Source organism: Mustelus asterias, chromosome 26 (assembly GCF_964213995.1).
Source record: "Mustelus asterias chromosome 26, sMusAst1.hap1.1, whole genome shotgun sequence".
Classification (NCBI taxonomy): Eukaryota; Metazoa; Chordata; class Chondrichthyes; order Carcharhiniformes; family Triakidae; genus Mustelus; species Mustelus asterias.
This window is the reverse complement of record NC_135826.1, coordinates 31,329,898-31,357,862: the sequence shown is the minus strand read 5'-3', so window position 1 is coordinate 31,357,862 and position 27,965 is coordinate 31,329,898. Positions and strand designations below refer to the sequence as shown.

The window sequence follows — 27,965 nt, the reverse complement described above, 5'->3', positions numbered from 1 at the left end:
GTAAGTTACTTTGTATTTAAAGTATACATTTTGTTTTGTATTTGTTGCAATATATGTAAATTTACCATCCAAAACAGATCAGCTTCTTGCTCCAAACGCTTCTGGAAAACTGACATTGACACACGAAAATACAAAATTTTACAGTCTATTGTTGCCATCTAACCTGATGAACACATTTCCCATTGTTATGTTCAGATCACTTCATTCTATTTTCTAGAGTGTCTTGGTCAAAGTTCAGTAAGGAGTCTAACAACACCAGGTTAAAGTCCAACAGGTTTATTTGGTAGCAAATGCCACTAGCTTTCGGAGCGCTGTTCCTTCGTCAGATGGAGTGGAAATCTGCTCTCTTTGCAGATTTCCACTCCATCTGACGAAGGAGCAGTGCTCCGAAAGCTAGTGGCATTTGCTACCAAATAAACCTGTTGGACTTTAACCTGGTGTTGTTAAACTTCTTACTGTGTTTACCCCAGTCCAACGCCAGCATTTCCACATCTTGGTCAAAGTTGCCAGTGGCATTCTATGGAACTGTGACCGTAGTATGCTATTCATTATCCTTTCTGATTTCTCTTCAGTGTTCAATGCAATTGATCACACCATTCATCCTCCAGAATCTCTCATCTTTAGGACATCTCTGTAGTGCTTTCCTTACCTGGTTCCATTTCTACCAAATTTGCAAGGCAAACCAATCTGCAAAGATTTGCCCTTCAACCCTTCCTATTTCTTTATGCTGCCCCTTGGTGATATTATACATCATATTTATACTTATTGGCTGGAATTTTCCAGCAATTCATGTGGGCGAGAAAGAAGATAGGCTTTATCGGATTTTTTTCCAGCTTGTGAAAAATTAAACAGATTAGTATCTGGTTAGCTGTTCCTTGACTAGTCTCAATGTAGTGGTTACACAATGTGGCCATTTTGTTCAGCTGCCTTCCAGGATGTAATTGTTTGCTGCAGACTTTCTGAAAAGATCGCGGTTCACAGACGGTTTCTCTTCTCAGAGTGGTTATTTTGCAAATCAGGCACAGCACTTCTGAGAAAAGCAGAGGGGACAGCTTTAATCAGCCTGTTCAGTACACCATTGTCTTTTTTTCTCTCCTGACTGCTTATTATGGAATCCTTAAAATACTTCGCTGGGTGTATATACCCAAGAAATTATATTAGTTATGTATGCTGGAGTTGTTTCAGAATAGGTAATTGCCTTTTGATATCTCAACTCAGAAATGTTTGAAAAGTCTTAGGATGGTGTGAATCAACAGGGGATGGGGTCTTTCACACTCTCCGGGTTTGAGTGTCTGTCTTCATCCCACTTGGTGGAATGTGAAATTGTATGGATTGTAGCAGTCTGGGCAGTTTTGTCATTGTCTGTATAGGGTCACAGTTTTTTCAAACAAATCCAGCCAGAAGAAGGAAAAAAAATAGAAATGTTGTCTTCAAAAAGCACATCCTTATAATAACAACCACAACTTGCTACAGTACTGTGTCCCAGCTTTCATCCTCCACTCTCCTAAATCCAGGCTGTCTTGTTTCATCCCTTTCCACTTGAATGCTTATCCTTCATGTCTACTTAATTTACCTAACCAAGTTCTTTTCCACCCCTATCTTGATTTAACCCTAAACTATGAAGCCCTTTGGGACAGACATAATATAGTAAAAATACTATATAAAAATATGTTGTTGATAAATACAACAACTACTTACATTTATAAAGAGTGATAAAATTTCCCAAAGTGTTTCACTGGAGCTTGAACTTACAAAAATTTACACCAAGCCAAGAGAGATATTAGGGTGGGTAACTAAAAACTCAGTCGAAGAGGTGGGCATCACCTTAAAGGATTGACAATGAGATGTTCAAGGAGGGGATTTCAGAGCTTTATACTGAGTCATCTGAAGGAACTATCAGTTGTGGGCTGGTCTGTTACAGAAATAAGGACAAGGCTACAGAGATAGAGGGGCAAGACAATGGAGAAATTTGAACAGAGGATGAACATTTTACTTCAAGGCGCTGATGGACAGGAGCCAATGTAGGTCAATGAGCACATGCAGGCAGGCAATGGATGAATGGGATTTGGCAAGGGCAGCAGAGTTTGGATGCACTCAAATTTGTTGAGGGTGGAAAATGGGAGGCTGCAAGGGAGCTTTGGAATGAACTAAAAATAATTTCATTTTTAGTGCCTTTACAACCTGTAGATATCTAATTTGAAATTTGTTTATGTTAGTGAATGTTTTGCATCTTCCATTATCAGGTTTCAGATAGCCCATTGAAATTGTAGAAAGTGAAGGAAGCAAAATAAGAAATGAAGTCAAACCAGGCCACTTGTTTATAGTGTTCAGGCAGAACAATACTAACAGAGGCTTGAAAGCAGCTCAGCTCAGTGCTCTTTCTCAGTGGGACAATAATGTATGCTTCAGCAAAATCTAAGAGACAAAATAAGCAAAACTTATACTTGATCATTGCACATATAATGCAGGCCACTAACCACCCACCTTCCAATCTCGTGTGACTCTTAGCTACATGTGTTTCTTTGACTCGATCAAATCTTGTTGCCTAAATTCCATGTCATTCTTAATTCTTGCTCTCAGTTTCTGACGAGAAAGGAAAGCGATGTAATAGAGACCTTTCTGTCAAATTAACGATGCCAAGATGTCCTAACAACATTCTTTGGCCTTTTTCTTACAGCAGGAAAAGGGAAACTGATGGTACAGCACTAAACTCATTTATAGGCAATAGTCACAGCTGGGTAGTTTGTAAACCAAGATTGTGACCTGATAATACAATGGCAGGCAACAATTGTGCCCTGGGTACTATCTCCCCAAATTATCACAACCTGAGGCCCACCAACTTCCCAGTTGCTCTTCATAATGCAATTAGAATGGCAGAGCAGCATTGTAATCTCTAACTGCTAGTTTGGAACAAGCACTTCAGAGGAAACCCATTCTTCATTAAGATATTATTCCATTTTTGTTGCCTTCAATGGCCAAATTCAGCAAGGGGACGTGGTTTCCAATGGCTCTATGCTTCTTTATATAATAGTGGCAACACGTGAACAATCAGCAGCCTTCTAAGCAAGTACCTGATATTCTATCAGGCGTTATTTGCGAGGAGTACCACTCAAATTCTTTTTAGCTGAACTGACCTTACATTATTGTGTAAAACTAAGTCCTTGTGACACATAATCCACTGCAGCCCCAGTGTCACAATGCCAGAACCTCACTAACAGTTGCTTAACAGAGAGAAAGTTAAGAGAACAAAGAGTGGCTTAAAATATGATAGTTGCATAAATCAGTAACCACCTCATAATTTGTTTTTTTTCCCTTCAGTGCTCTCAGTTTGGCTCAGTTAGTAGTACTTGTGTGCTTGAATCCGAAGATTATTAGTTCAAGCCCTGCTCCGGGATTCAAGTGCATAATCAATTAATTTTAATGTAACACAGGGAGTGCTGCATTGCTGGAGGCGCTTTCATTCAGATGAGACATTAAACTGAGGTGTCATCCAACCTGTTCAAGTGTATATAAAAGATCATAAGGCACAATGTGAAAATCAGTAGAGAAATCCAACATTCTTTGCTCCAGCAATGCTACCAAAACAGATTAACTGGCCATTTATATCATTTACTGTTTTGTGAGAGATATTTTGCTAGATAATAATAGTGATACCACATTAGAACTAATTAATTGGCTGCAAAGTAACTTGAAATGTCCTGAAAGAGTAAAAGATGCTCTATCCCACCATGTCAGCTGATGAAATTTAACTTCAATTAATAATTCAGGAATATAACACTAATCTCAGTGGTGACGATAACAAATGTTATTGAGTGTTGGAATGTTATTGAGTGTCTGGTTCACTAATGTCCGTTAGGGTATGAAATTTGCCATTCATACCCAGTGTGACCTACATGAGACTCCAGATCCACAGCAATGTGGTTGACTCTTAGCTGCCCTCTGAAATGGCCTAGCAATTCATTCAGTTCAAGTGAAAATAGGGATGGGCAACAAATGCTTTCCTTGGCAGTAACACCCACATAGCATGAAAGAATAAAAACATGAATGCAAATTCTTTCATTCCCAAGATATGCTTGCTGGTCTCCCCCCGAGCCACTCTATAACCAATCAATTATAATTGTACATGTGGCTTAAGGTGACTAACCACTTTTCTCCCTGTGGTGAAACGCTTGATTGGCAATGAATAATTTCCCAAACCTTTGGAGATCAGAAATTCTGTGTTGATGTTTCGGGTTCAAATCTATTTTTCAGTGTTCCACGATGCAACAAAAACCCAAGTTAGTAGCACTGGAATTGTAATGAAAAGCAATGTAGCACAGTAAAAAAACATTTTATCCATTACCATTATCTTTTCTAGCTTTAATTATTATGAACTAAATCCATCAAATGCTGGAAATATGTCAGCAGATAAAAAGTTTCTGGCTTTTTATGGAAAAAGTTTCAGTTCTGATGAAAGGTCATTGATTGAAATGTTAACTCTGTTTCTTTCTCCACAGATTCTGTGAGACTTGCCAAGTACTTTGGGATTTTCTGATTTAATTTCAAATTTCCAGCATCCATAGTGTTTTGCTGTTTTTAAAACTATTTTGATTGTTGTTTCATACTCCCACAGTCAGAGCTTGATGTGGTCACTCATTTAGGTCACCTAAGTTCTATAACACTTTATTTATTCTTAATTATACATATTACCTTAACACAAACTCATTTAACTTGTTGGAAATTCATACTTTCATTCATCTAATTGAACATGTAAAAAAGCAGAGCAAATTGAACAGAGAAGCCTGTTGATTCAGAAACTAATAATTGTTTCACTCCAGTGAATGTCACAATTCATCTGATCGAATAAAAGTACGAGTGTGGGATGAAGATGATGATATCAAATCACGGGTAAAACAAAGGTTCAAAAGGGAATCCGATGACTTTTTGGGGCAAACCATCATTGAAGTTCGAACTCTAAGTGGAGAGATGGATGTCTGGTATAACCTAGGTATGTGTCAATGTTTAGCTTTCCTCTATTAGATATTTGTTCAGGTTGTTCGGTATTGCCTCTAGACATATCTAAATGGATAATAATTTGCAATATGACAATCCCACACAAAAGTGAAGGTTGCCTAGAAGATCTGTCACACTCAGCCCCAAAGTCACAACAATGTTGTACAGCACAACATGATGACGGACATGCAAAAATGAATATCTCAGGCCAATCTCCACCCTTCCCATTGAATTAGGACATAATGAGATGACTAACAATAAGGATATAACAGAGAAACATGAAATATCGTCAATTCATTCTCAATATAATTTTTTTTAAAGTGGTGCAGAATGCATTTTGCAGACCTTCGAGTTATGCTACTAAAAATATGTTGAATATTTTTATTTATTTTCATTTCCTTTTTCAGTTACTGTTTTAAAGTCTGAATATTGATGTGAACGCAGTCAAAAGAAAATGCTACAAGACCTGAGATACATTACCATACAGGTTTTTAATTTTTTTAGTGTGTGCCTGTAGTGTACAAGCTTAAAGAGAAATTAAAGATCATATGCTATTCTGCATTTCAACAACAAAATTCAACACACAATATCTAATACAAAGTTATAAAACACAGTTTTATTGATGACATTAAATTTTTGTAATTTTACCTGTTTTCATTGCAACAAAACAGCTTAGAGTCTTAGGACTCTCAGTAAACAAGTGTTTGTTAAGCAATCTATTCAAGACCTTGAAATACATGAAAGTAAATACAGCAAAGCTAAATATATAATTAATCCTAGTTTAAACTAAATAAATTGAATACCATTTATATTCAAATAAGATAAGTACATATAAAAATTCAGCATATTTAGATCACTGAGGCAGGGACAAAGTGGTCTTTATTTTGTATTTGTATATAATGCTATATTAAGGTGTAAGTTCTCCAATTATAAGTTTCTGATTTGCAATAGGTCACTCAGGGGAGGCATGAACCAGCAAAGAATACTTCTCAACACTGAGAGAAGGAATACTTTGATAATCTGGTAATACCTCATCCATCAATCTTTATGGGAAATTATGGATTCTGTGTCAGAAGCTAAAGAAAAAAAAAGCTTTTTGTAATGTTTTCATAATAAGAAAAAAAACAATAAGACAATAGTGAACCTTCGAATGGTTGCCAGTATATTAAATAAGATCTAGTGATTGTCATGCCCATATAGCCTCCTTTTCAGTTCATTGGTTGACAGTACTGTCAGTGAAATCGTTTTTTTTTGCTTAGAGAAGGACTGATTGGTGTCAGCTGTATTGATTGCACAAAAAATTTTAAATACATTTGGGGGGGTGGAATTCTCTGACCTCATTGCGCCATTAGTAGATTGCGCCGGTCCCGGAGGACAGTGTGCGGGTCTAAAAATCCGTTTCACACTTGGTGCCAAACAATTTGTAAGTCTCCCGCCCCCTTCCTAATGATGTCTACTGGTTCAAGTAGCATTTAAATATGCAAAGCCCGTTCAAATCCCAGCGCACAGAATTCACCAGCCTTTGGATGCAGCACGATAATGGCAAGAAACAGTAGTCGTCTCCACTAGCGGAGACCTGGCACGGCGGTCACATCGGGGCTTCAGAGGCCACTGAAACACCCGACAGTGTCCACCAGACAGCCTGGCAGTGACAGTTGAGCACTTCCAGTGTGCCAGTTGGGCACTGCCAGTGGCTCAGGAGAGGATGGGGCCTGAGTGGGGTACATGAAGTGCAGAATGGATTGTGAAAGCAGTCTTGATGGGGGGCCAGACAGGGGGACCTATTGGGAGGGCTCTAATGCTAGTGACCCGTGTCAGCGAGGGGGTGTGGGAACATGCCACCGATGAGGAGGGGGCGGGAAGTTTGTCCCGTTGTCCATGGGGGAAGGGAGGGGGAGTCTTCCAGTGCAATCTGAGATCAGGGCACCTTTGCGCAATGGTGCCCAAGCGCTCTGAAGATTAGCGAATTGATATAAAACCAATTTTTATATGAACTCTTCTCAAACAGCTAGGAAGTGTAGAATTGAGTGAAAATCTGCTCTCAAGTTGTACAGCATCTACTTAGCGAGGAATTCTGGTAATAAAATAGCTTTTCTTTAATTCCATCATTGAACATTTTAACCCAATTTTTTTTTGTAGAGAAAATATAATGTCTAGCTTATAATGGGCATAGCATCAGCAACAGAAACTGATCAATACTTATTTTCTGTAAAAGTAAGAGTTTTCTTCATTCAAAGAATCTAAAATAATTAATGTCTGTTTCTTTGTCTTAGACTGTTAATAAACCAGATTCTCCAAGTTTTGGAAAATGTGACATACTAATAGTCTAAGACAGTAGCCAGCCAAAAACTTAATGATAGCACCCTTTCTGTGACTGCTCAAACAAATACTTTTAAGTATTGTAAAAGACAACTATTTTGTCATAAGTTCTCCTCAATATATATGATCTTTAATTAGATTGTGGTGCTGCTTAGTGTTCCTGCTGAAACAGAACTGTTGTTTATTTTGTTAAGAGTTTGCACACAATCATTAATCCATTTCAATGGTAAGAAACTTTGCAATCCTTTTCCACTCATTTTTTTTACCTTTGGTCTATCACAGTTCATGATGTGTTCTGAAATCATTTTTGTGTAATATTTAAAGTACATCATACCACAAGGACCCTTATTGTTTGCAAACAATAACTGAACACTAGTTGGACCCTGGTGGAAATAAGCACATTATAGCAATTCAACTCCAAAATCTCTCTTCTATTGTTTTTATTGATCTTTGACTGGAACATTCTGAATGATCTGAAAATAAAAATGGCCAGTTACTACCGCACCGATACAAGTGTTTATTGGAGCATGACAAAAATGATTCACTTATTTATGCTTCAGCTGTCTGTGAAAGCTGTGCATAACCACATACTTATCCATTTGCTATCAACCAGCATAACATTAGCTGCTTTATCTGCATCTCTTTTGGAGGAGGGGATGGAAGGGATAATTTCTAACCTCAACCGTGTTAATTCAATTATCATGACTTCTAGTATTGTCCAAAGTAAATAATGTACCGACATTTACAAACCCACTTTGTTTAGTATTTTTAATAATCTAAATTGTGACTCCTTTCAAACTTGTTTTCTGTGGTGGGAAAAGCCATTTTAAGTTTCTCTGCATAATTCAAAGCTCTAAATCTTAGAATCACCCTTGCTTTTTAAATTATTCCAGCGGTAATCTTCTGATATAGGTAGGTTTCTTTCTCTTTGAGCTGTTAAAGGGAAATGTGAATTGCAAGTGAATTCTTTCAGATCTGATAATAATCTAGACTACGAATCTCAGTGCTAAACTGTCAATTTAAACTTGTTTTTGAAGTTGTCAACGAGCAAAAACATATTAATGCTGATATTGGCTGAATATCAAACACTTTAGTAGCTTACTCTAAGAAATATTAGTACTTTGGTTTAACTGCATTGGCTTCCTTAAAATTGCAAAAGCTTTAAAAATAATGCCAGTTTGGAAGAAGCAAAATACTTGTTAACCCAGTTTCTCAAGTCAACTGCCTCTTCCTCTGTCTTCCACTTTTTTTCTCCACTACTACTACTGTCTTTTGATGAGTGGAGATGCCGGCGTTGGACTGGGGTGGGCACAGTTAGAAGTTTCACAACACCAGGTTAAAGTCCAACAAGTTTATTTGGAATCAGGAGCTTTCAGAGGGCTGCTCCTTCATCCACTCACCTGATAAAGGAGCAGTGTTCCAAAAGCTCGTGATTCCAAATAAATCTGTTGGACTTTAACCCGATGTTGTGAGACTTCTTACGATCTTCTTTTGAGAATACACATTCTTTATAACACATTCCCTATTCCTGAAGTAAGAAGAAACTAAAGCAATATTTTGACAAAACTGATGCAAACTGTAAAGAAAAAGATGTTCTGTATTTTTTAAAGCTTCAATATAAATTCAAAGCTTTAGCTCTGCTTAGCAGCACTGTGAGTATACCTACATCAGATGGGCTGCAGTGGTTCAAGAAGGAAGCTCACTGTTTCAAGAACAATTGGGAATAAGCTTTAAATGCCAATGGCACTTATTCCTATGAGTGAATAAAACAAAAACTGGAAGGAAATGTGCTACCCATGCACTGAAAAACACCTGAGCTTTTTATTGAGTTAGTACAATCCTTGATTAACTTATAATTAAATTCAGTTGGAATTTACCGTATCTCATGCTTCCCATCCTGACAACAGGGAGCTACACTCCAGTGGAGCAGAGGCCAAAACATCAGTTACAAGGTGCTGACTTTGTAGTACAAGCAATTTCTCAATTTAATTGTGGTTTTTTTTTGTTTCCAGTTATAAAATAAGTGGGCATTTAAGTTACTTTATTAGGCTGATGTTTTTTGCAATGAATGGCAAACTGTGACATAACTTTTATATATTAAAATATGCAAAAATTGCCCCTCCTTTTCCTCATCATTTTGACAGAGATCAAATGGTAAATTTGCTTGATCCCATCTGTTTAATAACTAATGATATTACTGATAGGAATTGTGTATAACTCTTCATATTTGAGCTCAAAAAGATTAGTTAATTTGTTCTGAACAAATAGTTGCTTGCTATTAAATATCTTATGATCCAAGAATAACATGTTTTTTTCCTGTTTTAATATACTAACTGTAAGACCTGAAGGATGGTTCTTTCTCCAATGCTACTTTTAGTTCTTCACTGTTTAATATAAGGAGGAATGTGCTGGTATACTTAGAAGAGTGATGTGAATGGTCAAATTGTGTCTATGGTAATGACCTCTAAGGTGGTCTTGTGGCGCAATGGATGGCATCCTTACCTCTAAGCCAGAAGCTCTGAGTTTAAGTCCACTCCAGAACTTGATGGCCATGGAAGATGCGTTCATAACATGGCCAAATGAGTTTATGATTAACCCGTATATCTTTTTAATACATCTGTGGCAGACAGTAAGAGTGGGAAAGTCTCCTGGTTAGCCATGCTTGGTGCAGAGTGGCACCTCTCAAACCCCTCTCTGGCCTGTTCCAGGAAAAACTAGCTACATCAGCATGAGCTTTGTCTGCTCATGTGTCTTTAGATGTGGGAAACTTCTCCGTCTTAACTTCCATATACAAAGTCACAAAAGTGCTTCTGTGTTAAGATATAACTGTCTAATCAAAATATTCAATTGCTTCTAAAATATATATGTAAGTAAAAAAGAATTCCCAGTCAGAAATTAAGCAAAAAAGAAAATGAGGGCAATGAGAATTTTACTCACTCATTTGTCTTTTAAGCTACTAACTAGAAGGATATGTGCAATTTTCCTTCATAATTTAGGCTACTTCTTTCTGATAATAGATGTTTGACTAAAAATATTGTTGAGGACAAACATAAAGCCCAAACTGTAACAAAATGCAAAGACACAGGCCGCAATTTTCCTGCAGCAGATGGGGCGATTGGGAGTGGGAAGGGCTGGAAAATTCTGCCCATAATAAAAACATTTCATAAAATGAGAAACTCACTCATACAGGTCTCCAGTTATGGATATAATCATTTGTAAGTTTCCTATATAGATGGAAATATTTTCCCACAATTATTCTTATGACCCTCATTACGAAATTATAAATTCTTGAGGTCTGGTTCAGAGCTGTATGTCTCAAAATTAATTGCTACTGTGCAAAGTTGTTCTATTCTTTTTAAAAGAGAATCTTGACAAAATGGATTCAGACCTTCCTTGGTTCCAGTTTTACTTCTGTAATGTTTAACTTATTTTTCTGTATTCTATTGATAATTTCCACATCCAGATAAGCGTACTGATAAATCTGCAGTGTCTGGTGCGATCCGGTTACATATTAGCGTGGAGATAAAAGGAGAGGAGAAAGTAGCACCCTACCATGTTCAGTACACGTGTCTACATGAGGTAATGGGTCACCCATGAATTATTATATTGGTGTCTTTGTTTATTTCTCGATGTGGAATCCCCTGAAGACCACCTGATATCCTAGATATTAGATGGGATTTTCCCACCGTTGGGATGGGTGAGCCAGAGTGGTGCAACGTATGTAGAACATCATGAATATTAACTCAACTAGCTCAACGAGCAAAATTTTCTTTTAGAGCTAGCAATAAACTCCTAATCATTTGTGGTAAAATAAAACATCTATTTCAGAAGAGATTCAATGTCAGTAACTGGATTTAGTTAACTTACAAATCACTTTACGGCATCAGCTGGATTTCTTGATTCGCTTACAGTCTAATTGCTCTTGACTGAGGGTAATTCTCAAGATCTTTCTGATTCCATTGTTGATGAAGTTTGCTTTTTCTTGGAGAATTTGTCCCTATGCTTCCTTCAGCTTAAAATTATGTTTTAAATTTTAGTGGCAATCCTGAAAATTTTCACTGGAATGTACAACTGGTATCACATGCCATTTATGCCAACCTCCAGAGCCAGATTTACCTAAAGTTGATTGGTGTAACTGTTCATTTATATACAGTATTGTGAACAGTTTCAGAAATTGGAAGGAACAAAACAATCTATTTTCCTTTCTTCCACAAATGCCTTGTCTTGTGTAGCGCATATGTATATTTAATGTATAATTTTAGAGTTACATTACTGTTTCTCACATAACAATGCCTCAATTAAAAGTTTCAAACAAATTTGTTTTTTATATAAACAAAATTTGTTGTGATTTACTAGCTGTGATTTACTGTCAAAAGAGTGTATTGATTTTTGTGTACCTTTACATACAGAATCAGTTTCATTACCTGACGGATATACAAAACAATGGAGTTGTGAAGATTCCAGACGCAAAAGGAGATGATGCCTGGAAAGTTTATTTTGATGAAACTGCCCAAGAAATAGTGGATGAGTTTGCAATGCGATTTGGTATAGAATCCATTTACCAGGCTATGACGTAAGTTCATGCTGCTGTTTCAATGAGTATTTTTTTGAGCAGATCATTTCATTCATTCTTTCAATGCTAGCAATTCATATACAACTTCCTTCAATATGATTAAAAATATTGTGGTGTGTTCCAGTCAAAGGATTGTAAAATATGTCAACATTTTCACACATGTTCCTATTTTACCTTAATTCCTATAACAAGCAGGAACTACTCTTTGACCGCATCACTTCTTGTCAAAAGTATCATAAGTATTGCATTCAGTAGATTGTTTAGTAAAAAGGTGGAGTGTAAGCAGATGGTATCACTCAAATCACTAAAAACGGCATTCACTACCGTAGATGTGACTGTCATTCTTGCCAGTACTGTTGCTAAGGGAATGTTTGTTGCTTGCCAAATTAATTTCTGCCATGCAGAGATGAAATAATATAGCCAATTAAAACATTTTATTTGATTCCTCAAAGAGTTTCATATCTTTAGCAAATCATAGGTTGGCAGTTCCAGCCATTATTCGCTTAATATTTCAGCTCCAGTTACAATTTTCCTTTTCTTATAAACTTTGTCTGTCAATTGTTCTTCACTGTACACTTGTGTTGACTGTCTCATTCTGCTATGAGCAAGACACCCTCTGAATCCTTGTTCCCATGGCTATTATTTAAGTGTATGTCTTGTTAGTGTCAGTTGGGCAGAGAACATAATCAAGTCTTATCCTGTCCTTATTCAGCGTGCACATATGCATTTCTGACAGTGACCACTGGACAGCTAAGTGTCTGCCTCTAACCTAAGGCACTACCAATTGTAGTTCCACTTATCACAGACCCAACTGAAGATTATTTTGAAATAAGTAGCACATACCTGGGACCATTTGAGTTTAAAATTATATAGTTCAGCGATTCAGAGTTAGGGCTACTATTGGAATTGCATTTATCTTCAATAGATATTGTATATTTAAAAGACAAGTTAAAATTTAGAAAAATGTGCTATTGCCTCTAACCATTGTATTTCTATTATACTTTTGTAGGCATTTTGCCTGCCTGTCTTCAAAGTACATGTGCCCTGGAGTACCAGCTGTAATGAGTACTCTGTTGGCAAATATCAATGCTTACTATGCGCATACCACTGCCTCTACCAATGTATCTGCCTCTGATCGTTTTTCAGCCTCCAATTTTGGGGTATGTATTAATAACAGGGCAGCAAATTTTTCACATTTTACATTGATTCTCTGCAATTGTAAAGTCTTCTAAAAATTTCTGTGAAAATTGTGACAATTCACCTCTAATTTCATTGACATGGACTTGATTTAACATGTTTTTGGATAGCAAGATTGAAATGAGCTTATTTGAACTTTATATTTTCTAATTGTAAAGTCTATGAGAACCATATGTCCATGGACAATTTACAACCTTTGTTGTTAAGATGTTAGAAAAAAAATGGCAGATTTCTTCATTAACTAGTTTATCAATGAAGGCTAGAAGTTAAAGCAGAGATGTTGACCCAAACCTGTGCATCCTATTGTACATACAAAATGATTTAGTTTTCTATAAAGCATTGTAATTATTCACATTGCTCATTATAGTAGTCATTCTGAAATATAACATATGCTTCCTGCTATGTATTGCATCAGTAATTGTTTCATATCATCTAATTAATGATGAGATCAAGACATACACAAGAATTCTAGAGGTAACAAATTGTGCTCTCATTATCTGCAGACTATAGCCTGGAATCACCTCTACATTTGTGCCCAGAGATGCACATAAACTGGGAATAGTCCTATTGCAAGGTTTAAATGATTGCAGAATTTTGGACGTAAATGGGCTAGTTGTATAAATATGATACTCCCAAGTCTCCTTGATCTTTTATAATCAGCTATTAAACCCTGATTTTATGTTTACTCATAAATCTGATTAGGTACAGCAGGAATTAAAGTTATTCTTGCGATTTCTTTTAATTTGTCCTCACTGAGACCTGAGTTCAATTTTTTGTTTAGTTTAAAACATTTTAAGGCATAAGTAACATTAAAAATTGAAAAGCTGCTCTGATTGCAGATTTCTAAACATACTGTGCCATCTGGACATGGATGGTGGTTAAGTGAATTAAAATTTATGCTTTTTACACTTAAGGAAGAAACATATGGTACAGGTTCACTGCTTTCCTTGGGCGTGAATTTGCTTTTATTGATTTTTGTCCATTTTAAGTTTGGACATTTCCAAATGAGATTGGGTGCAACTTTGCATCAGCAGAATGGGTGCATTTTCAGATGTAATTTCCTGGTTGCACCCATGGAGAAAACTCTAGACCCAAGTGTTGAATGTTCCAGACAGTATGACATGCAAAAGGGCCAATGGTCAAGGTGGTAGAAAATATTAATGGAATCAACTGCCCTTAAATCCCTCAATGCTGAGAAATCTGTGCTCCTGGGAATACTTCTGTGTTTTAAAAGCCCTGATTCGGAGTGAGCATTACAACTGCTGGCTTATCATTAAACTACTGCTTGGTTACAGCATAGCAGGATCCCAGTGATATCTGGGATCTATATCTGCCCTCTTCAAGAGCAATCAATCCTGCTCATCCCACTCCCATGTCTCTTCCCTGTTGCCCAAAGTCAGCATGCACTAACTAAGTCCATTACAGCTATTTTCAGGCCCCTACCACCCCACGTTATAACTCCAATAATTGTACTCCAAGTCACTTTGTCAATGAATTCCCAAAAAAAAACCTGCTTAACTGTTAGGTTTTCATTGCATTGATTCTCCCTTCCTCACACAGAGGATTAAATTAATGTGCTGTAGAAACATAGGTGTTTAGAAAGGTTAATAAAAATGTTATAGCTGATTTGCAATCCATTGTATCAGGATTTATACAGCTACTGAAAATGAACGATAATCATTCCATATATTACAATAATAATTTATAAAGACACAGTGCTTCTTGGGACATGACCTGTTTAAATGAATAATTTATGGATTGCATACCACTTTAATAAATGTAGATTATTTTTAAATTGAATAGGCATTAAATTTGGTAGTTTTAAGTTCAAACATTCTTTGTTATTTTGTGACTTGAGTCTCAAAATTTGTAATGCAAGGATTGTATATTAGGAGAAAACAAGATGCAAATATGCATTATTTTGACATTTTGAAAGCTAAGGTTGTTGGTATCTGGGACTAATAGTCCAAACAAAATAAACCACTGCTATCATGATTTAAGACAGCCAATATGTCTTGCCAAATTTGCAAGCATTGCGTTTCCAGTTGTTCTTGTATATTTCTCATTCTTCTTTGGATCTGATCTTCAATGCACTGCTGGCATACTGGAAAATATTATTTAGAGTTGCCTTTAGAGGTATTTTGTGACATCTGAGGCATTACCCACGTGACCAATCTCACTCATTTATACTGAGGGACCGTTTTGGCAACAAGAGATGAACTGTTAAGTATTTATGGTGACTGAGTTGAAGTAGAACATCACGTGTTTCCAGACTTTTGTTGTCGTCTTCAGAAATTTGAGATAGAAGATCATCTTCATTGTGTAGGTGATTGTGGCACTCCAGCTGGAATGGACCAAATCTTTCCAATATCTCAGAAGCTGTTTACTTCATGTTGAGAATAAGAAAAATAAGTCTGTCAACAAAAATTGGCTTCCCAGGTGATTTCTTGAAAGGATATTACTTTGTTGCATGTACCTGACAGGAAACACAAAATGGAAAGTAAGGCATAACTGCATCTTAATTATTCCTGAAGCAAGTGTCTCTAGATAATATACATTGGGTAAATGACAAAATAGGTCACTTAGTTATTCTTACTTTGACTTCAGATAATCCGTGTACAGACGATTTGAAAAATTGGCTTCAGTCAACTCTATCTGTCAACAAAGTTTATTCTTGACAGTGGTATAAATAAATATAAATATCACTGGCTGCATTATGGCAATGGGACATGTCTGTTCTCGATAACTTGCCATTACTTGTCTAAGTACCTTTGTTCAGAAATTAAGTGAATTGATGCAGTTTGAAATGTTCCTGTCAATTTAGATAGTTACATGGATAAGATGGGTATAGAGGGATATGGGCCAAATGCGGGCAATTGGGATTAGCTTAGGGGTTTAAAAAAAAATGGGCGGCATGGACAGGTTGGGCCGAAGAGCCTGTTTCCATGATGTAAACCTCTATGACTCTATATAGCCCTCAGGTAAGTGGTTAAATGGTGAGCATTCTCCACACGTCTACTCCGCCATTCCCTCAAGCCTTGGAGAAATTGGAACAATGGCCAAAATCATATAAGAATTTAACAAAGTGTCAGTTCTGGAGAGAAAACTGGCATGGAACTTCCCAGCTCCACTGGCCAGTTTTCTCTCCAGATCTTGTCCTTTTAATTGCCAAAAAAAAGAGTGGGCATGGTTTGCACCATCAGTCTGGCAGGGCAGGTACTTTTAGAGACAGGAACCAGCTCCATTGAGATCAGGCTGCCTTTATTAAAAGGTGCCCTGGTCACAGAAACAAAAATTAATCTTCCCCACCTCCACCACGGACTTACTCCCCCCCCCCGCCCCAAACACCACCTATCATCGCCAGCATCCCCATCACCAACTCCATCATTGTCGACATCATCCCTTTCCCCCCACCCTGATTATCATCGGCATTCCCATCACTCTCTTGTGCCTACTCTCCCCTCACTGCCCCCTCCATCACAAATAGATTAGTCCCTGCACATGAGGCCCCCCCAAGGCCTGCTCCTGGCGCTGCCTCCAGGGGGCAGTGCCATGGGGCATTGCCAGAGGACCTCCTGGATCCCCAAGATGGATTCATATCTGGGTGAACCTGTTATAAATGTCGACAAGGTTTGAAAATCTTGTGGGGGGGGGGGGGGTTGATCTGGTGAGGGGGTTCTTTATTTAGATTTAAATACGGGCGGCACGGTAGCACAGTGGTTAGCACTGCTGCTTCACAGCTCCAGGGTCCTGGGTTCGATTCCCGGCTCGGGTCACTGTCTGTGTGGAGTTTGCACATTCTCCTCGTGTCTGCGTGGGTTTCCTCCGGGTGCTCCGGTTTCCTCCCACAGTCCAAAGATGTGCGGGTTAGGTTGATTGGCCAGGTTAAAAATTGCCCCTTAGAGTCCTGGGATGTGTAGGTTAGAGGGTTAGCGAGTAAATATGTGGGGGTAGGGCCTGGGTGGGATTGTGGTCGGTGCAGACTCGATGGGCCGAATGGCCTCCTTCTGCACTGTAGGGTTTCTATGATCTTTCTATGATCTTTCTATGATAAATTGATGTAAATCAACTTCTTGTGCATTCTGCACGCGTGAAAATTATTTATGGGATAATTGTACATGAGATAGAAAAATAACTTAAGTTTAAAGTAAACATTTTGCAATAAATATGACAAATCATGTATGTTGACAATAAAAGAATACTGTCCAGTTTGCGCCAAAACATGATGGCTGAGTTCCGTTTTAGAATCCCAGTGGAGTCTAGGGTGTTTGAATCATGTGGAGAAGCAGCAAAAAGAAAAGTGAAAGCCATACTATAGCAGTATAGCAGTTATGTGTATGAGTCGCGGTTCTAATTCTATAACTACTCTCATCATGAATGACGGTGTAGATGTTGTTTAGTTCTTCTGAGTCAGTTCAGAATAATTTGTTGCAAATGACTTATTTTGATTGAGATGATGTGTAACCATTACCTAGATAGGTGGATCATTGATGAGAGTTACTGCCTACTTTGACGTATCAAGATATATTTTGTTTCCAACTGACTCAATAGAAATGAAAATTGGACAGTCCGTAGAAGAGGTAGTTGATCTTCAATAGGAGTTTATTGGCCTGGCAGTAGGTTGACAATCTAGCCTTGTGATTCAAATCGTCATGAAAATGTTTCTGTTTTCTCTTGCAGAAAGAGAGGTTTGTAAAACTTCTGGACCAACTGCACAATTCTCTTCGTATTGACCTGTCAATGTATAGGGTGAGTTTTGACACAGAAGTTTTTTTTTTAAGCTTCTTTTTGTCATGGTTAAAAATAATAATTAAAAACCTTATTAGAAATTTAAAATAATGTTGTACAGAATATATAGTAGCCTGTGTTAATGCCAGTCACCTTTTGAGGGTTACCTAAATTGTACCGGATTCAGAAAATAGTAAACACACCAATAAAAAAAACAGTTACAATGGAGAAAAAAGCATCTTTTTCAGATTGTCCGGCTTGCTGTCCCAGAATGAGATACTTACTTGCATGTTTGGGCTTCTGTTGGTGCAATATTCTTTTTGTTAACAGCATTAACTAAATTGACACTGAGATGTAAAGTGTTAAACAAGTTGTCGTGGATATATTTTGCACTTAACAGTCCCCTGCAGAGGGGAGAGAGTTACAACAGATTAGTAGTAGTAGTGCAAATAGAAGCTAATGTAGAACCCTGGCTAACCTTTCTAGTTACTAATTATCACTAATGGAAAAGGATATTGGCACTCATATTTTCTTTCCAGATAGATTCAAACTGACAGCAAGAAATTGCTAATGTCTTTTTGAACTGAAAGTGTTATATTAAGAATCAGATGTCCAGAATAGAGACACCATTTAGTGTAGGATCAAGATCATTGAAATGAACAGAAATGCTGGAAACACTCAGCTTGACGACCTCCTGAAAGTTTCCAGCATTTTCTGTTATCATTTCAGATTCCAAGCTCCACAATGTTTTGTGTTTGTATGAAGGTGCGGTTAAAGTCATACTGCTGAAACAGTACGTTTTGTTTATTTATTCTAAAATGTTCCTATTAACTCTTTGAGCATATTCGTTCTCAAAATAAACCATAAATTATGTGTTATACAACGAAAAAGTAATGTATACATGACAGTCTGCAGCTCTGCAATTGGTGATGCTCACTTCAGCAACCCCCAGGTCAGACCTGGAGGGGTGGGAGGTGGAGAGGGGCCAATGCATAGTGCTGTGGAGCTGTGAGGAGAGTCTCTACCCGTCTTAGCTCCACATGAAAGTAAGTTTTTAAAATGTGCTTATCGTTTGGTTCTCTGTTCTTTAAGAACCACTAGTTCAGCTGTCAAACAGGTAAATATCTGAGTGAAACTGGCCTGTCTCGTCTCTCTGCCAAACGATTTCAATAATTGGTGGAATTTTACAAAAAAAACAGCAAAGTTCAGGTTCTGACTGAAAACCAGCATATTTCTCCCCGGAGAAAAGGCAGGTTTTCTCTCCATATCTTCTAACACTTCGACAAAGAAAGGAGGGGATTGCGCTTTGTGATGCCTGAGAGGCAGGGTCTAATGATGCCGGCACGTCTGGCTCCACAGAGATCGGGGCCCCAATGTTACAGGATGCCCCAATCTCAAAGTGAAGAGACAGCTCCCCGCCACCCCGGTCTTAATCGCCTGCACCGGGGCATCGTCCCCTCCCAACAATGGAAACCCTGCTATGGGTCTGCCTGTTGGTCTTGCCCCACCTCTAGGTTGTCACTGCCAGGATGCTAGGGGTCCTGACCACTTGGGAGCTATATTGGCCTCCACGCCCCTGGCATGGGCATCTCAACTGTTGCAAAGCAATATTGATTCCAGCCAGCACTATGTCATGCTGGCGGGTGGGAACATCAGACGTTCCCGGAAGATACGGCATTACGCCATTTAATCAGATTGTAATTCATTTAAATTCATTCATATCAGGTTCAAGCCCTTTCTGGGCATGAAATTGATTGTATCGCCAGCGGTGGTGGTGGTGGTGAGGGGGGGAGGGGGGCAGCGGGGGCAGGCAGGGAAGATCTCATTCTGATGTCTGCCCAACGCAAATCTCATTATAGCCCTCTCATAAGAGTTTCCAGCCAGAATGGGATTTACGCTCGCCATGGACAGGCCCAGAAAATCAACCCCCCTCCCCCGTCCCAAAGTAGGTCCTGAAACAGTTTCTCATTAGCATCTGCTAGGGAACTAATGCCTACTTTAAATAATATGAAGTTGAACGTATTTGAAATTCCCTTGGGCACAGGACCAAAAAATTGGTGCTTTTTGCATCTCTACTTGACCTGATAAGTAGGCAGAGTGCCACCGCGTGGTGTAGCCTCTTCTTTCTAGAAGGGTTACTGTAAATTTATACATGTTTTTGTGTCAACTGAATCTACTCTATTGTAGTGCATTAAATGAATCAATAGCTGTAGCAAGTTTACTTTGCACCCTACAATTCTAACGTTATTAGTATAAATGTAAAATCTGATAGAGTAGGGAAATCTAATTTATTGCTTGAAGATTTATAGTAATGAGTTGTAAATAATGCTATCTGCAACATAAAACTTCAGTGGCGTGAGAGTTTCACTTAAGTTGTGCGGAAGGATGGAGTAAGAAGGATGATTAAGTTTAATACAAAAATAAATATTATTGAAAGTTAAACTCCCTGAAATGCAGACCAAACAAAGCTACAAAAATGTTTAAGATCGTAGAATTTGTCCCATGGTACAAGGATGTTGATGTATAGAACTGAAATGCTAAACTTCTGGATTTTACAAATTAGAACGTGCTCTATGCATTGTAATGCCGTTAACATTTGAATGGATTTGTTGTTGTTTATTTAAGAGTAGTTTGCATTTGTGGATAAAATACCTCCTTTTAAACAGAACAATTTCCCAGCAAGCAGTCCTGAAAGGCTACAAGATTTGAAGTCCACAGTTGATCTCTTAACCAGTATAACCTTCTTTCGAATGAAGGTAGGTTAACAAATGTGATATATTCGTTTAATACTGTCCAGGTCACGTGGTTTGTAACAAAAAAATACCTGAGCTGCAAAATACGGTCACAACGTGAAAATATGCCCATCAAGAGTTTCAGCTAGGTTGCCTTCCATTCACACGAAATCAGCCAAACTGGCACAAAAAGTCAAGGAATTTCAATTACAGGCCATGTCCAGTGTGAATCAAATCTTCACGATCTTTTACACCAGCTTAAAAAAACACGCAAAAGATGTGCTGGTTCACAAAAAACATGTTTTGCTCAAGTTTCAGGTCAAACTTTTTTTTACATATTGCAAAATCTTCCGTGAACCAGCAGAATCATGCAATTTTAGAATGTGATTTTGCAAAACGTTATGAAATATTCCGTGCATAACACATAAAACAATAGCAAAAAATATATCAGAGACCATATTGTGTACTAATTCTTACAATTGTTAAAGGACCTAAGTTTTTTATAGTTGCTAATGTCGTTGATATCAAATATGAAATTGTGTGATAGTATTGTTCATGGATTGACTAAGCTGGCCTGACTGCACATTGTGGCTTTGTAACACAAAAGGGGCATCATATTGGTTTGTATATGAACTTGGTAGAGGAAAACGAAGAGAATCCCTGATGTAGAAAGATGCAAAGTATCATTGCAATAGACTTGCTATCATAACACCTATTTTCACGTGAGCTAAATGAAAGCAAATGTGTGGGGAGGCTGAACAGGCTACCTTTGAGTTTTTGTACACTTACATGAGAATTTCCTATTCAGGAACATAAAAACACACAAAGAACAATACAGCACAGGAACAGGCCCTTCGGCCCTCCAAGCCGGCGCCGCTCCCCGGTCCAGGATTGAATCCAGGATCCCCGCCCAATTTTCCAGCCTATCTACATCCTAATATCCTATCCACCGAGCTGTCCCTCACACTGGATATATTTGCCTTGTATGTTCTTCCTGAAGTGTGATGCTCAAAACCGAGTACAGTTCTTGAAATGAAGTCTGACCAAGACTCTGTATAGCTGGAGCACCTTTTCTTGTTATTTCTCTTTACCCCCAACGCAAGTATTGATGTTTAGAATATTCACTTAGTAGAAAATCCTGTCATTTTTGTCATTCCTTTACTGCTGAATTTTGGTTATGATGAAAATTACCTCCTTTAAGCTTTTAAGCTACTATTTCCTGCAAAACAAATCTGCCGTTCTTTGGTGAGGGGTATAATCGAACAATGGATTACTTGGTATAAAACCAAAAAACATTATAGCCCTTGCATTTCATCACAGAATCCCTACAGTGCAGAAGAGGCCACTCATGAAGTGACTTATTGCACAAATAAGCTGTTTGAATCTTAATCGCGGTCAATGTGATCGCCGAGACTAGTTTTGATCACCTAAAAGGATCAGAGAGGAATCTTTCCTAATCAGCTATGGGGTTTTTTTCTGGTTTCTTGCTATTCCCAGGAGATTACGTGGCTCTGGGTGGGTACGATATCTGTGTTGTGTTGCACAGGATAGACCCAATGGATCAGTTGGTCGTTTGTTGCCTGTGATTTTTGTATATTTGTATGTAATGTTGGGAATATATGAACATAAGAAGTAGGAGCAGGGGTAGGCCCTTCAATGCCTTTAGCCTGCTCTGTCACTTAATTAGATCATTATCTTTTACCTCAACACCATTTTCCTGCACTATCTCCATATCTCTTGATCTAACTCATATCTAGAAAATTATTGGTCTCAGTCTTGAACATGCTCAATGCCTGAGTCTTCACAACCCTCTGGGGCAGATAATTCCAAAGATTCTCCACTCTGAGTGAAGACATTCCACTTCATCTCCAAAATGGCCTGCCTGTTGTCCTGTTGCCCCCAGTTCTAGACCGCCTCCCACCCCCGCCGCAGCCAGGAGGAACATCCTTCCTTGGTCTACTCTGTCGAGCCCTGTAAAAAAAAGTGTATGTTTCAATAAGATCATCTTTCATTCTTCTAAACCCTTAAGGAAAAAAAGATAGGCCAGTTTTCTCAATCCCTCCTCGCAGGACAATCCCACCATCCCAGGAATCAGTCTGGTGAACCTTTGTTGCACTCCCTAAAGAAATACCAGCATTCATCTGCACTTTTCTCCTTCCTAACAGCAGTATAATATGAAGGGTACCATTCTTAGCAGTGTAGAGGATCAGAAGGACCTTGGGGTCCGGGTCCATAGGACTCTTAAATCGGCCTCGCAGGTGGAGGATGCGGTCAAGAAGGCGTACTGGCCTTCATTAATCGAGGGATTGAGTTTAGGAGTCGGGAGATAATGCTGCAGCTTTATAGGACCCTGGTTAGACCCCACTTGGAGTACTGCGCGCAGTTCTGGTCACCTCATTACAGGAAAGATGTTGAAGCCATTGAAAGGGTGCAGAGGAGATTTACAAGGATGTTGCCTGGATTGGGGGGCATGCCTTATGAGGATAGGTTGAGGGAGCTTGGTCTCTTCTCCCTGGAGAGACGAAGGATGAGAGGTGACCTGATAGAGGTTTACAAGATGTTGAGAGGTCTGGATAGGGTAGACTCTCAGAGGCTATTTCCAAGGGCTGAAATGGTTGCTACGAGAGGACACAGGTTTAAGGTGCTGGGGGGTAGGTACAGAGGAGATGTCAGGGGTAAGTTTTTCACTCAGAGGGTGGTGGGTGAGTGGAATCGGCTGACGTCGGTGGTGGTGGAGGCAAACTCGTTGGGGTCTTTTAAGAGACTTCTGGATGAGTACATGGGATTTAATGGGATTGAGGGCTATAGATAGGCCTAGAGGTGGGGATGTGATCGGCGCAACTTGTGGGCCGAAGGGCCTGTTTGTGCTGTGGCTTTCTATGTTCTATGTTAACCCTGAACTCAAGACAATGGATTGCTCACTATAGCCCAGAATTGGAATGGGTATAAAGCAGGTATCAGGTCTTGTAACGAAGGATGTAAAGACCAATTATATTCCCCCTTCCTGACTTTGAATGTTGCCACAGGAAATCAATGACTTCAATTAAAAATGCCTTACTATCAAAATTCCTAGACAGATGTGGATATTAAATTCAGATGTGATTTTTCACAATTTTGCAATCGAATTATTCCACAGATATTAATGCAAAGCACTGTCTAATTTTGGAGATTACAAAATTAAACTGTGCTGGTGGGATCTACAGATTAAAAGATCCAGGGGGCAATTCTCCCAACCCAGCTCGAGCAGCACAGCGGGCCGGGAGATATAAGCGGAGGCCGTGTAGCAGGCCTCCTGCTGGGCGCCACGGCCTCCATGCATCTCCGGCCACTGGATTTCCAACGTCGTCAGCTCCAAGCCAGAAATCAGCGCGGAGCTGATTAAAATATTAAAATTATCATTTAAATATCATTAGCAGGCTCGGTACTGAAGTCTCCCCCACCCCGGCTAGGAGTTTTCCACTCCAGCGGGGTTCACGACAGTTCCCTACTAACAGGGAGCTGGCAACCCAACCCCACTGGAGTGAAGGGGAGCCATGTAGACCCCCAGGAGATTGTGGGTAAGGAGGGTGCCTCCTGCGTATTGCTAGCCTGGCAGTGCCAGCCTGCTTCCTGGCGCTGCCCAAGCGGCAAAGTGGCAATGCCTAGGGGGCACCATGGCACTGCCCATGGGGCATTGGGCAGTCCCAGGAGGGCGGGGGCAGAGGGGCATGTGGCCTCTGGGGGTGATCTGGGGAAGGGAGGGTCTGGCTGCCACTCTGCACTTGGGATCAGTGGCGGGGGAGGGCGGACTGCAATCTGGGCTGGCCTTTGGTGTGGGCGTTGTCGGGACTGCTGGGTGGGCGGGGGGAGGGTGGGTATCAGGGTTGGCCCGGGCATGTCCAGAAGGCCAGTGATCAGAGGGTGGGGTGGGGGGGGGGGGGGGGGGGGGGGTGTCTCACGACCAGTAATGCAGGGTCGCAGAGCTGGTCAGTGATCGGGAGGCTGGCAGTGCGGGCTACTATACATGCGCCGATCTCGGCGCTGACACATGGGTGGATGCGCAATGGCCCATTGAGCGCAATGCTGCCACGCTCTCCAGCGAGAATTGGCCCCGCCCCAGCTTTTCATCATGATTCATGCTAGGGCACTCAGCGTGTTGGAGCTTCATTTTGAAAATCCCACTGAAAAAAACAGCGAGAGTTACTCCAGTTTTTGTAAGAATTCAGCACTTAGAATTTTTTGGGGAGAATCCCAGCCCCAATGTGAACATTAAGACGAAAGAAATTGAGACTTTTAAGGAGATGAATGTATATATCAAAAGCCTCAGGATATAGCTTAAAGCAAATTTGGGTCGAAGGAATATTAAATGAAAGATCGTGAAATCACCTCAGATTTGTATGTGCTGTCATTTCCTGGGGTATTACTGTGCCTCATGATTTCTTGATCACACAATCAAAAATATAAGGAGAACATGTGGTTGAAAATACATTTGTTTTTCAATTGCAGGGCAAGGAAGTGATATTCAGCTGAGAAAATATTTCAGTTTTGTGTAATATTCCTTATTCAGGTAAAAAAAAAATTAGTGTTACATTGAGGGAGTGCTGCCTGTTGGAGGTATTAAGAAAGTACCAGAACAATGTATTATGATTCTGCAATCGTTTCAGACTTATTTTGTTCTTTCTTCTTAGGTTCAGGAACTGCAGAGCCCACCACGGGCCAGTCAAGTAGTGAAAGATTGTGTAAAAGCATGTCTGAATTCCACTTATGAGTATATCTTCAACAACTGCCATGAACTGTACAGCCGAGAATATCAGACAGATCCAGTAAGTTCATATTCTACTACATAGATGATTCATTATATGTTTCAGAGTAGTAAACACTACAAGGAGACTACAAAGTTGCTTATAATTTGATATATTTTCACTTTGATGTTTAACTGTTCCCTTCTCCCAACATGCATAGTTTAGAATCTAATGGTGTTTACTTGATCTGAGGGGAGGAGAATGCAATGAGTTTGGAATGCACTTCCTGAGAGTGTGGTGGAGGCAGGTTCAATAAGCATTCAAAAGGAAATGGGGCTATTATCAGAAAAGGAAGAATGTACAGGGTTACGAGGAGAAGGTGGGGGAATGGTACTACGTGAGTTGCTCATTCAGAGAGCTGTTGCCGACATGATGAGCCAAATGGACCCCTGCTGCACGTTAACAACCCTGAGATTCTGTGAATCCTTCCAGCTCTGCTTGAACTTGCACTGTGACAGAAATAGCATTTACAACTGCACTTAGATGAAATTAAAATTAATTTATTGTGGCATATTCATTAAAATAACAGGACACTTTAGGAAAGCATGTACATTTACAAAATTATCTCATATTAACAATAGCTGACATTCCTAGTAGCATGGTCTAGAAATTTAATTTAATTTGCCTAGCGATAACAGAAAATCCACGCACACATAGAAATGTGAATAACTTACAATGCCTTGCTTGTTAATCTGTCTCTCTGACAATGTCTATTCCCAAGTGAATTAAGTACAAAATGGATATCATTCACACTTTCAGAAATGTTCTTCCTGGTTTGATATATTAAACCAGTCAAGAACATAAATCATTTATAACTGTACAGACAGACTGGCACCCATCGACCATCTTAGAGGCATACAATGCAGCCTGTCTTATATTGTTTGAGACATATGATCTGTGCAAGACTGCACTTACTCACATCTACACTAAGAGGATGACAGTAGCCCAAATCTTCTGATCAGGATCAGAACCGCATTTACCTTCCTCCAATTTTTCCATCCAATTTTCCAATGGGGGATCCTTCCAAACTGGCTCAGCACAGGAAAATTCAGAGACATCAATCAAGGGAATCCGTGTAGAAGCCATGCCCCCTTGTTAGGGCACCAGCTGCCTTATTCTGGTAGGTAAAGATTTTAAATGTCCCAAAGCTGCCTTAAAAAACTGTGGAGAGAAGGTAAGTGGGTAAGGCGGTGGGTGGGTGAAGTAAATGGATAAGGGGGTAGAGCCAGTGAGATAAATTGGTAGGGGATAGAATGGGTAAAGTAAGTGGGTAAGGAGATAGGGCAGGTGAGATGTGTGTAAGGGGTTGGGGTGAGTAGGTTAGGATGTACGGTGGCACGTGGGAAGGGTGGCAAGGTAGGTGGGTGAAATGGGGTAGTAGGCAGGTCGGTAGTGTAGAGGTGAGGAGGATGGCAGGTGGATTAGGGTGAGATGGTTAGGGTGGAGGTGGTTTGGGGTGACCAAGTTGGGTCAGGTCAGGATAGTCAGGTGGTAGGGGCTAGTCAGGTCGGCCGGGGTCTAGTCAGTCAGGTTGGGGTCAGGGGAAAAGTTAGATGGTGGGGTTGGACCTGGTCAAGTTGGGGGGTCAGGGGGAGAGTTAGGTGGTGGGGGCTATTCAGGTTGGGGAGTCAGGAGGACAGGAGGGTGTAGACTAAGGTCAGCACTTTTATTCCCCAGCTCTAATTACCCTGAGCTGAGCTGAGACAGAGCCGCTGCAGTCCATGTGGTGTAAGTCTGCCCACAGTGCTGTTAGAGAGTCATAGAGGTTTACAGCATGGAAACAGGCCCTTCGGCCCAACTTGTCCATGCCGCCCTTTTTCTTTTTAAACCCCTAAACTAATCCCAATTGCCCGCATTTGGCCCATATCCCTCTATACCCATCATAATAGGAGTCTTGCATAATGTTGAAAGGAAGTTCCAGGATTTTGACCCAGTGACAATGAAGGAACAGCGATATAGTTCCAAGTCAGGATGGTTTGTGAGCTGAAGGAAAATTTCTAGGTGGTGGTGTTTTAATGCATCTGCTGCCCTGGTGTTTTTAAGTGGTAGAATTTCTGGGTTTGGAATGTGTTGTTGAAGGAGAGTTGCTGCAGTGCACCTTATAAGTGGTACACACTGCAGCCACTGTGCATCAGTGGTGGAGTGAGGGGATGTTGAAGGTGGTGGATAAGGTCCAATTAAGCAGGTTGCTTGGTCTTGGATGGTGTTGAGCTTCTTGAGTGTTGTCAGAGATGCACTCATCCAGGCATGGGGGGAGCATTCCATCACACTTGTGCCTTTTTGAAGACAGACTTTGAGGAGTCAAAGGTGAGTTACTTGCTGCAGAATTCTCAGCCTCTGACCTGTTCTTGTAGCCACAGTATTTATATGGTTGATCCAGTTCAGTTCATGGTCACTAGTAACCCCCAGGATATTGATAGTGGGAAATTCAGGGATGATGATGCCATTGATTGTCAAGGGGAGACAGTTGGATGCTCCCCTCTTGGAGATGGTCACTGCCTGGAACTTGTGTGGCGTAAATGTTACTTGCCACTTATCTGACAGCGCCTGAATGTAATCCAGGTATTTCTGCATATTGGCATGGACTGTCTCTGCATCTGAAGAGTCACGAATGGTGCTCATCATTGTGCAACTATTAGTGAT

At 39.8% G+C, this 27,965-nt stretch overlaps 1 protein-coding gene across 1 annotated transcript in view; it reads left to right on the top strand.

The window, feature by feature from the left end:
- Nucleotides 1-27,965, top strand: part of LOC144479695 (protein unc-13 homolog A-like) — a 243,852-nt gene that overhangs the window by 134,099 nt on the left and 81,788 nt on the right. The window contains exons 19-25 of the mRNA XM_078198723.1: nt 4,818-4,987; nt 10,775-10,890; nt 11,721-11,884; nt 12,894-13,044; nt 17,762-17,830; nt 20,476-20,565; nt 25,209-25,343. Of these exons, the coding sequence (XP_078054849.1) occupies nt 4,818-4,987; nt 10,775-10,890; nt 11,721-11,884; nt 12,894-13,044; nt 17,762-17,830; nt 20,476-20,565; nt 25,209-25,343 (895 nt within the window). The remainder of the gene's footprint in view (nt 1-4,817; nt 4,988-10,774; nt 10,891-11,720; nt 11,885-12,893; nt 13,045-17,761; nt 17,831-20,475; nt 20,566-25,208; nt 25,344-27,965) is intronic.